At 36.9% G+C, this 12,272-nt stretch overlaps 1 protein-coding gene across 1 annotated transcript; it reads left to right on the forward strand.

Annotated features, from left to right (window-relative positions):
- The first annotated feature begins 1,152 nt into the window (after positions 1-1,152).
- On the forward strand, positions 1,153-9,232 carry LOC139126255 (uncharacterized). Its single transcript, XM_070692298.1, has 4 exons — positions 1,153-1,300; positions 5,712-6,065; positions 6,275-6,619; positions 6,848-9,232. Exons 1-4 carry the CDS (start codon positions 1,252-1,254, stop codon positions 6,991-6,993), a joined length of 894 nt encoding a protein of 297 aa, XP_070548399.1. The 5' UTR covers positions 1,153-1,251; the 3' UTR covers positions 6,994-9,232.
- Positions 9,233-12,272: the final 3,040 nt, after the last annotated feature.

A 12,272-nucleotide genomic window follows, 5' to 3' on the forward strand; every position in this document is an offset into this window, starting at 1 on the left:
ACCAATGATGGTCATTCATGATAGCCAAGGTGACCGTGTGAGGAAAGTTTCACTCCTTCATACAGGAAGTTAGTACTGCATGACAAGTGACCAACATATCAAGCTTAGCGTCAGTTTCACCGCCATGATTACGCTTTTCAATTTCTACTGACATCCAGTGTTCAACATGCACATGTGTATCTCGAGTGATCTGTTTTAGATTGGCATTTCATCTTCTATGAATGGCTTCTGTTAATATTCAGATTTATCAAGAAATATGTTTGTACAGGATATTTCATCAGCCTGGGCATTTCTCACGTGATCAGGTGTCGTTTTATTGAAAATCGCACAGAGTAGTTGCTACTGAAATGACCATATGACGAGTTAATCATAATGACAATAAGGAGCACTCGATATCGACCCAAACTAGCCTGACGTATACATTCTGCAATGACAAAGCTGGTTCATATTCGCCTTTAGGCAAGTAATTTGGCTACTCCATTAATTTTACGGAACGAATCTACAAATAATGTGCTACACTCTGTGTTTGTTGAAAATCGGAACTCTATTACGAATATAGATAACAAAGTAAATGTCACAGTATGAACCCTTGAAGCCAAATAAGGAATTAAAAGTAGTTTTTATTATAGAGTGGAAATCCCAATGCCCTCGTCAGTACTTCACGTTTCGACGGATTTTTACAGTATAACTATATATTCACTCAGCTTTAGATCACAGAACAGCGTACTTATCATGAAAATAGTTATAGGGTTATACCCTACACATATAATGCACTTCAATTTATAAGTCATAAGTCATAAGTATTAATCAGGTTTATTCCTATAAGATTTCCGACAATGTCATTTGATGCAAATGTTTTCTATCACAGGAAAAATTTTCGCTTAATTAAAACTACGACACATTGCAATAGCTTTTCAACAATCTGATTAAAGAATCTTGGGCATGATTTTGGTAAACTTTGGTATGGATTTGTTGCACTGATTAAACACCACGTACTTGGCTACTCACATTGATTGAACTTAACTTGGTTGACAATCACCAATGCCTGGTTCTGACCGACAGCACAGCTCTCAAGTAGTCTTGGAAATTCCAAAAAAGACCATTTGCATCGCAACACCTGATATGTTGTCTCTTTATTAAAGCGTGGGTGTCAAAGGTCGCAAGCGCACATGTTTTGCGGAACCATGTTTTGGTTCAGAATGCGTTTGACATGTGTATGGACTCGAGCACACGGTGCACTCCGCAAAGATCATGTCGATCGATCTTCAGAGAATTTGTCTCCATATATTCATTCTAATCGGTAAGCTACACATTTCAGTTATTCCCCAATATGGCCTCTTTCATGATGGTTTGGACTAATATGTATCCGGTTTATATTCAGTAATAGCCTGGCTAGCTGTGTAACTGTAAGCTGTGTGCTTGACAACAAGGTTTGTCGGTAGAGTCTTCCGCTGTCTTTATCTCAGATTTTACGTGAGTTTGTGGTAATGCTGGAACTACTTGGTCGTTTGATATCTGCGGAGTAATGTGATCACATTACTACTGAATAATTCAACTCTTCATTTCGTCAACGTATTTCTATTGTAACCATTACTCGTTACCATGGCGTCTCAACTACCAATATACAATTGCACTTGTGTTTCTGACCACTGTGGCGACCCTGAAATATATAGATCCCTGACTGCGCTACGATGGGAAAGTCAAAATCAACCTAATATACCTGTGATTCTGGAACGGCTTGTCTGTCTTGCTTATTGCGTACTGTATAGCAAATTTAACCACAAAGGGAAAAAGAGAAGTTTTCATTTGGGAAGTAGATAAATGTTTAGTACGCTCTTCTCCTTTTTGATTCTGACAAGTATACTCCACCCATTTTGATTTCTAGCTTCATGTTTCAATGTTTGTTACTCTGACATAACTGATGCAAAAAAGTTACCCTGTTACGCGGAAAAGCTGACATTGATTTTTTCATGATCCGGGATCTAGAAATGGAGAAGTATCATGTATCAAAGAGTAAAGTATTGTTTTACGTACAGGGGATCGACATATTTCTCTTCACTCTCAGACAGCTTTTGAAGGATTTGGCTGTTTGGTGTTATCGAATCATGGAATTGGCTGCCAGGATTCCATCGTCAAAGAGACAATAGCAAAACACAATACCGGTTTAGTACCGTTTGTATATCGTGTTATACCTACAGGACATGATTCACTAAATTTTTCTTCGAAATTGCTGACTAGTTGTGTTTTGCGATAAATTCCGAATTTTGAAGTCAGGAAAAGACAGGCAGGCGGACAAATGCAGTGGCGTAAATGAGAGAGAGAGAGAGAGAGAGAGAGAGAGAGAGAGAGAGAGAGAGAGAGAGAGAGAGAGAGAGAGAGAGAGAGAGCCAACAGAATGAGTTAACGAGAGAGAGATGGCAAGCATTTACGGAGTGTTACCACATTGATAGAGAAACTAGAAAACAGAGACTAGAGAGACTGGTAATATCATGACACTTTTTATATTGCCGTATAATTTCATATATTTAAAAAAATATTTGATATTTCATCATCAATGATGTCATTGCAACAACGATATCGACTATCTTCCTGTTGCTTTTGCTAAACATTACAGTGACTTTTTTCTATTAAATTTATGATAAATGCCGAAAAATTTGCAACATGTTGTATTATGTTTATGATAAATAATACCATCAATGATTCAAAGTTTTGAACCAAACAACTTAAATCAGTTCTTGTAAAGAAACATCTAAACACTGAGTGCAGATCTCTAAAAATGACATTATAAATCCTCCAGTCTTTGGGTCGATGTGATCAAATTTTCAATGTATTGCCTTTACACTTCATGTAACAACTCCTGCTTTCCATAGTAAGAAATATCACTTTCAAACAATGCTATTTATAAGCAGCGCAAGTAATCTGTTTTCAAAAAATGTTTTGACGAAAGTTTTCTAAAGCTATAGATACAAGTATAGCTCCAAAGGAATACATGGTAATCTAAAAGCTAGTTCCGATGAGCGTGTACGTTTTAGTTTCTTGATGCTAGCAAATATGAAATATCATACCACACCATTTAGACACTCCATTTAGACAACTATTTGGTTGAATCACGCCGTTTAGACAATAAAAATGTTATGAGAGTTATAGCTGAACAAAATCCGATCTTACGGGTTGCATCTAGTATTTTAATGAATGTTGCGGCAAAGGAACTGCAGTTATTTCATTTTGATGAAATTAATGGTGAAGCAAGTATGTCACCGTCAAGGGGCAAATGCTCAGGATACATCCAGCAAGTGAAATATTAAAAGCACAAATTGAGAGAGAGAGAGAGAGAGAGAGAGAGAGAGAGAGAGAGAGAGAGAGAGAGAGAGAGAGAGAGAGAGAGAGAGAGAGAGTCTCAGAGAGAGAGAGAGAGAGAGAGAGAGAGAGAGAGAGAGAGAGAGAGAGAGAGAGAGAGAGAGAGAGAGAACGAACATTTAAGAAATTGTATCCTAGCTCTAAGCCGCCTGTCTTTAAACAGAGTACTGTCATAAGAGTCATAAGTGTCATAAGAGTCAGTTTCCTACACTCAATTCAGGCATAGAGAAACGTAGATAGAGTGGCAACGGGTATTGTTTAAGGCGTGAAGCGGTTACGTAACCCATCCATGTTCGCCTCGCCTAAGGTTGCTCTCGCCTCTCTTTTCCGAAGAGTGCCGACCATGACTCCTTCGGTAATTTTCGGATTTTCGTCAATTGTTAAGCGAAAGTATGTTCGGCAAAGTTGTGTTGTTGTTGTCGTGTGATGCTGAGCAGAATTGACGTGCTGGCGAAAACGGGAGTGTTTTTGAGCTTCAGGAAAATGAGTTTTACCGTTTTAAAAATTCCTCTCATATTTTTATGAATATATAATAAGTGTGTTTGAACCAAATTTGAAAGTCTTTTATCGATACTCTCTGGTTTTACTCAATGGTTTACGGTCAGTCATACCCTCTTTTACACGTGCGTCAAGGAAGGACATGTTTATGAAACTGCTGGCGTGTTTATGTTTGATTGGTGTGAAGCAGTGTTTCTGGCCTGAGAGCTCACAAAGTAACTATGGTTGCTACGCGACTGGCAGTACGACGCCATCTCGTCGTATTTTTCGCATAATCTCGTGTAATTATAACCAAAAACAAAGGCTCCAAAAAGTTTAACACCCTTGGAGCTCATTTTAATACGAAAAGCCAATAGTCTACCGAGACGACCATGGAACAAAAGGCATGCAAGCGTTGCGACTCTGTGTATGTTACCCTGTGATTCAGGTATCTAACGCAGAAGTGTCGGACGATCTGCCAACTATTGTAGTACGATTCCGTTTTTCTGTCATTGTTTGATTAATCAAAATTGGTTTTTAATAAAGGGAACTTAATATAGAAACGGCTATTAAATATTTGATCATATTATGGGAATTGTAAAAGCACCTTGAAAACAAGACTTCCCGGAAAAATGAGCAGTTAGGATCTTGTGGCGATGAATGAAAGTGTAGCATGAACGATAACGATTTATAATTATCAACGGTAGGAAATTGTACGCATATTGTCCATTTAATCTTCTTCTTCATTCAAGTGCATTTCACTGACAGCTGATACTTGTAGTTTACATTTAAACTCTCTTTTAGTGTAGATTTTCTAGAACATAACTTGATTGCATCGATGGTAACTTGTTTTCTTCGAGTAAGCCGTTAATGAAAGTGACACATCTACTAATCCAATTACTACATATACTTATTTTTTGAAAAATTATACATCATGTTTTCATTTCTAAAGCTTTGATTTCTGATTTCATAGTAGCTTTAATCTGAAAATTCTGAGCATTCACCACCAGCTTGGTGACTTGCTGTTCCATTATTTACATATAAATCTTAATCAAGGGGTTTGGTGAATGGGAATACAAATTTGGTGAAATGTATCAATTGATTAATCTGAGATTGCCACATTTCATTTCATTTCACAATGATGTGTAATTTGTTCTCCTTCTAATGTATCAGGGAATTTAAATATTTATGTTCAATAAACTATTTTACATTTCAAAGGAAATCAATAATAACCTGTTTGATATTACAAAGAAAGTAAACATTTGAACTCTCTGATGTTAAAAAAGCGAAACAATTGTGTACACTACTCCATACATAAAAAACCAGAAATAAAATAAAATAAAACAAACAGAGACAGAAAATGATTAAAAAAAGAGAAGATTTTTATACGTTAAAATATGCTTTGAATGCAAAAGAGCATCAGAATCAAGTGGCGCTAAAATGAGCACATTTTCGATATTATTTAAACGTTCATGAAAATTGTACATTGCTTTGCGTCTCAAGGCCTCAAGAGTAGGAATTGTATTTGAAACAAATATAACACTTGCTAAAGAATAATAATATCCAGCGAATGTTTTGCAACTTACTTCTTTAGAAAAAAACAACATAAGTTTGCTATGGAATAATAATAATACATGTAAACTTTGCCTGAAAGAAACACTAACATTTGTTGCACATATACAGGACGCCCAAGACGGCGGTCAAGATGACTTTGGCCATAAAATGTACAAGGAATATTATATTTAGTGGTTTCATTCACTTAACTTCGAAGTGAGAAAAGGTTTTTGTCCGGTCAATTTAAACTTAGAAAATACAAAAAAAATCCAACCTATTCTTGATCCTTGATTTGATTACTAGAGCGAATTTTGTTATTTTAGGGCTGGATAGCATCACAGTTCACACGACAGAGATATCAGCTGAATGTGGCAGTGACGTAACACTACCATGCAAGTATGAAACACCTGCCAGCCCATACACCAGAACGACGATTGATTGGAGAATGGAAAAACCAAACAACGAGGACCCAACCCTGGTGACAACGTCTGATTTTAAAGTCACTGGTGTAGTCAGCAAAAGATACAGTGCCCTGTCGGATGGCTCGTTAACAATACAGAATGTTACTTTTGAAGATATCGGGTCATATAAGTGTATAGTTGTCTTCAGGCTTGTTGAACCAATCGACGGCAATGGTTATCGCACTGAAGTAGACCGAGCTCAGCTTCACGTTAAAAGTGAGTATACATAACATGTGTTACTCTCTGAGAATCAAAATAATTATTCCTATAAGTTGTTTAATTGTTTGACGTACCTTGAACAGTATCGTTATATTGTGGATGCGATATTGACGGTTGATGATTTAACAACCAGCAATATTGGTCTTTTACGCTTTTTAAGTGAAATAAAAAATCGTTAATTTCAATATTTCCTTGAACAAATATAGGTTCAATCGACCAAGTCCTGATTTATCCCAAAGGAATCACAGAAAACAGAATCAGAAATAGGCGCCAAGAACCGACGCTAGTGTGCCGGGCAGATCATAGCAGGCTACCGGCGGCTAAAGTATTACAATGGGATTTTGACAACCCTGGGGCAGATCCTCCAACAAAGAAAAGCTATTATGAAGAGCATACTTCAGATGGAAAAATGGTTGTATTCAGTGAATTGACGTTCAGGAGACCAAGTAAAAAACGATCAATTCAGTGGTACAATGTGTCCTGTTCTGCCGTTGAGGAAGATGAAATGATAATGACGTCATCGGTTCAAGTGTACGTGGATCGGAGACGAGGTAGGTTGTCAAACTGACTGATATACTTTTAACGTGCTCATAACGCTTCATGGCCAATTCCAGCCTGAAACCAGACATAAAATAGAAAATTCGTGTTGGTCTTTCATTCTTGGTCACAGTTCTGACAGCAAACTTGATCATAGTATATGTACACTCTTGCCAATGATATTGTTGAACACTGAATACTATTGTCGCATTACTAATCACTACAAACACTTTTCTCACCAGTTCGTCTGAGTAGGAGACGGAGACGGTGGGGGAAATCTAGACGAAGAAAGACGACGCGCGCGCGACCGAGGCGACGCAGGAGGCCACGAAAGGAGAAAGGGAGAAGAAAGCAGAAGAGAGCAGAAAGACAGCGTGAAACTACATGAAGAGCTATCCCGGTATATACAAGCGAGAGTGTGTATTTACAAAATCTGTTCACCGCCGTATTTCAAAGATCGTTGCATACTAAAGTAGCTCCGTATTTGTAATCTACTAGCAATATAAGTCAGATATGTCTCGTATAGATATATTATTTTACAATATCAGGGGTTTGTCGAACCTTCGAAACACGTATATCACGTGACAATTGTGAGGAAGTGACAATTGAAAGAGAGTAATATCACATTTCGCGAAGTACACGGTTACACTAGGTTCCTGTCTCTCCTGTCTATCTATGTCTGCGAATTTCGCAACTTTTTAATTCTCGTTCACGAGTGTTTACGATGATTTCACTCACCTTGGAGTAAACTTTATGAAACTGATCAATGGAATTCATTCTTCCGTCGAATGTTGGTGAGACATGTCATATCGCTCAAGTAAAAGAGTAAAACAATTTTCTCACAAGATGTTGCTAGAGTTATTTGTGCGAAGACTTATATTCCTTTAGAGCCACATTACAGAATATTCGCTGAACAAGATGCCCTGACAACATTTAACTCTGATAACAGATAGCCCTACAGCAGCGAAAATAGGGCATTACCTTTGTTTCACCTGGCCGATGTCTGATATATTAGTTGATTGGTCCACAGTGTGTGGAGGGGCTGTGATTGGTCGTTTAATACGTCTTCAAATATAATATTTCCAAATAAAACGATCATTGGCTTTTATCACATTGGCTTTGATACCGGGTCGCCAAAAAAATCCCAATTTGTACAGCAAGACAATCGTACAAAGTTAAACGTTATCTATTCTCTGTTAGTTGAAAGCATATTTCTCTAAAAGTTCTAAATAAGCAATAGCTTTTTGTACTGGTACATTTTCCTTCACAAAATAAGTGCGATAATCGAGAATACTTGTAGTAATGACATAAAACGAGCTGATATTTAACAATAACATGTACAGCTACACATTTTTAGTGATGGAAATATCTCAAGTTAGAGTGGTTTTACAATGCGAAGCTCACACTTTTGGCCCAACGATTTCACACGTCACGTCGCCATAGACCGATCGCGAGTGAGGGCTGCAATCGCGGTTCTGGTGTATTGGTTGGTTGACGTTTCATACTTGCACGATAGTGTTACGTCATTGCTAAGAATGCGAGGCTTCCATTGTAAAACCACGACGAGTATCATTTCCAACTTATACGACGAACATTACCAATTTCGATGTCACGACTGATTCGTATACAGACCAACGCAGAGCAGTAAACCAACACAATGTCTTTTTTTATATGAATAAGTAAAACCAACACTTTAAGTTATGCTAATGGTCGATAGTCAGGAAAGTATTGGTAATTTACATATGAATAGAAGTATGGCTGTTTACTGATTTATAGGAGTACAGTGTGACTACGATGGATTTACGGGATTAAATGCATGGCAAGAATGAAGGGTCACGTGATCAAAAGCGGTACAGATAAAAGTTTTGACATTTTTCGCACCTTGAACTTTTATATAGTAAATTTAATAGCAGTATATTGATTAAGTAACAAATTATTTTAATAAGCAAGCTTTAATATATATATGAACACTGCAGAGTAAACTGTTTTATTAACTGCCACTTTTTACGTCATAGCTCGAGCACAAAGGCATTGTATTGTAAAAACGAGAAGTTATTTTAGTATTTAGTTGAATAATAATTGAAGCTTTAGTTTTCTCAAGCTATCAGCAATACAGTTTTCCCATATCTTTGACACTTAGACATATTTTGGAATTCGTCAACATTCATAATTGTGTGCTAGTTTATTTCGTCAATATAATGTAGATGTCCTTATTTTATTTACTCATGAGTATTAATACATTTAAGGATGAAAATTTGGCTGAGTGGTTTTTACTGAGACTCAGTCCTCGCCAGGAGACTTGGTGTCGTACGTTGTGAGTTCAAATAAGCTTACGGTCGAAATTACTGTATTTTCATTTATTGCAATATTTTTATATTTCCTGTAACTGCCATAACAAACACTGCCATTGTTCCCGGACACTGCATACTGCCTTTATTTTCTACAATATTAATTAATAAACCCAATTCGGTTAATGTCCAGTTTCGTTTCTACAATTTAAATTGCAATATTTTACATTTCCTGTAACTGCCGTAACAAAACTGCCCGCGTTGTCCCGGACAATGCACTGCCTTTATTTTCTACAATATTGGTTAAAATAGAAATAAAAAATAAAATGTCATTCATCACTTGATTATTGTGATTATGTTTCGGTTGTGACATTGCTTGGCTTCAAATGATTTGACAGAAGTGGATTTGATGATACGAACGAATAATGTGGTCTTGTAATTTGAACATAATTGCTACTAGTTACGATGATTACTTATCTGAAAGCTGTAAAGCTAATTGACAAATATTTTCTTACTATAACTTTTACTTTCTAGGAAATAGAAGGGTAGTTGTTGTATCAATAGATTTCGGCTTACCTCTGGAAGACCTGAAGTGTCCGAATCTCTGATTATTTGCACTTTACATAATTCCAGATTATAGCATTGTGTCTTCTCTGTAGTATCCCCAACAGGGAGGGGTAAAGATGAGAAGAACAATTTGTCGACAAAATGCAAAGAATAATGTTAATAATAGACAGTTAAAGGTGTTATGTTATTTCTGATATATAGTTGGCTGAAATAATGAAACAGTAAATCGTCGACGTCGACGAAAGAATGATTGCAATTTGAATGGACTGGTCATAACGGTGAATTCTAATAACGCATTGTTGAAAACTATACAACATACACAATGAACATTTACGTGTTTATCATGCCAATATGTCTGGCTGTCTGTGTCTGTCTGTCTGTCTGTCTGTCTGTCTGTCTGTCTGTCTGTCTGCCTGTCCGTCTGTCTGTCCGTCTGTCGGTCTGTCTGTCCGTCTTGAGTATATCTGTGTGTGTGTCTGGCTATCAATTCTTATTATATATTGTAGCTACCCCTGTTTGTCTATAATGTAACATGATTGATAGCCTTTTCAGAAAAGAGATTGACAATGTATTTGTAATATGTAATCAATTAATGAATGAATATAAGAATTGAGACAGGCAGGCAAACAATTGTATGAACGTAGGAGCCATTAGGAGGCAGCGAGCCATACTATCAAATAAACTGTAAGAAATAAAAAACCCTCCATTTCACTTTTGAATCGAATTATCGTAACTTCAAGTTGCCTCTGGGCAGGCTGTCCAGGGTTATGTCAATTGTACCATTTATATTATCATTTCCCTTCATGAAAGGTACAATCATAGCCAATAATCTAGACATTATCACGCATAGCATACAATCCTGGTAACGCTATACGGTCATTCATCGCTCTATTGCTTCCCTATATTAGGTACGATAAGATGTTTCACTTCCGCCTCATAAATGTATTCAAGTACGGGTGCTGTACAATTCGAGGTTTCCAATTTATTGACTTCACATGAATAATCTTAAAATAGGCTTTCTCTTGATACGAATGTGTGATATTCACAATTTTCAGATGAATTTTAAAATACCTTGAAATCAATCTCTTCCACATTTCAGTCATAACACCTCAATTATCCAGGCAATATTTCGGGCAGTTACCCAAGCAGTGATTTGCGAAATTCCTTCGTTTTTTGTTTGTTTGGTTTTCTTTGGCCTCCACTAAACCTGTTCACTCGCTTCATTTTTTAAATACTGAGTGATTTTTAGTACGTCAATCATTCAATACGATTTTGTAGCCATAATAGAGCATATAGGTCTGATATAGATACCATACTTCCACCAATATCACACATTCTCTCTTCCACATAAAACCGAGTTCATGAAGCTCCCATAAAACACTCAGACTACTGAGACGCCGACTGTGTCAGTCTGTCTGGAACTTAAATATTGACTGTATGCTTTACGGTCTATTCAAATGCAAATCAAACCCTGAATACGTGGCGGGACCGATAAAGAGCCGAGAGCCACACTTCCTATCGATATGTGAAGCACAGTCCCTCCAGTGTCTGAAGTATAGGATAAAGCCCGAGTACGAGGGCTCTTCTGGTATATAAAGTCCAACCCAACGATAAAATGTCGAGGCCGCAGGCCGAGACATTTTATCGTAGGGTTGGACTTTATATACCAGAAGAGCCCGAGTACGAGGGTTTTATCCGACTTAAAAACTATCGCCCCTAACTGATATATTTTCGTTTTCAATGTGTTTACGTCAACCGTCCCTTTGTCAATGTAACATGTTTAGGATATGAATTAAAACTTTTATTTGTGAAATAGCCTTCCAATGTAATGGAACATCCTATAAATGCCCTAGGCCACATTATATAAATGCCCTAGGGCACAGCAGATTTTGTGTTGCAGCTAGTTTCCGCTGTGTTACCAAATTTGAATATTAAAACGTACCAGATGTCTACAGAATATGACATGTTCACTTTTGATTGGACAGTACTTTACCACGTCGCTGTCATTCGTTTCTGGAATTTGGTGACCAAGGCTTTACGTGTAAATAAAACACCCTGAATTGAACACTCGATTGGTCAATCAACAGTAGATATTTTTTAAGTAAGCTTTAATGACGTGTAGATGAACGCTTAGATATCTGTGTCAAGTTCACATCCATACACCATGTAGGTTATTGTGGACTCACTAACAATTTTAATAAAGAATCAAAATGTTACCTTTTTCTTTCAGTGTTTTAATTCTATGACACTGTTGTCTTTATTTAAAATCTACCAAAATATAAATACAGACTATCACCTGTTCATGCTCATAAAAATCTTGGTTCTTTATTTTCACTCTACAGTACTAGTCTGCAGTTCAATGTGCTGAGTTTATATCAAACCTATAAAGCATTTATAAATTATCATCATGTCAAAGATGCTATGCACAGAATAAACAAAGTAATCTGATATTGAGCAAGGTGCATTTCTGGCACAGTTTATCACAGAAAGCGGAAATGGGTCAATAGTGTAAATCAGTAAGAGACGGGGGGAAACAGGGGGAAATAGCGGGGATTTTGAATGATAAGGTAAATGTCAGTTATTGTGACGGGGGGGGGGGGTCTAGAAGGAAGAAGTGGTAAATTTGTAATTTCAGAGTCAAGATAAATTTGCTCATAACTGCTTTTGTAATTATGACGTCATCGAAAATGCTTTTCGATTTACTTTTTTGTGATTATATCATGTAATTTCGAGGTTAATTATCTCGGGTTAAAAACATTCTAACATTATATGGTAGTTTACAGGAAGTTCATTTATGATTTCTCGGCCAATC

The sequence above is a fragment of the Ptychodera flava genome, assembly GCF_041260155.1.
Source record: "Ptychodera flava strain L36383 chromosome 3 unlocalized genomic scaffold, AS_Pfla_20210202 Scaffold_27__1_contigs__length_13241970_pilon, whole genome shotgun sequence".
In the NCBI taxonomy this organism is placed as follows: Eukaryota; Metazoa; Hemichordata; class Enteropneusta; family Ptychoderidae; genus Ptychodera; species Ptychodera flava.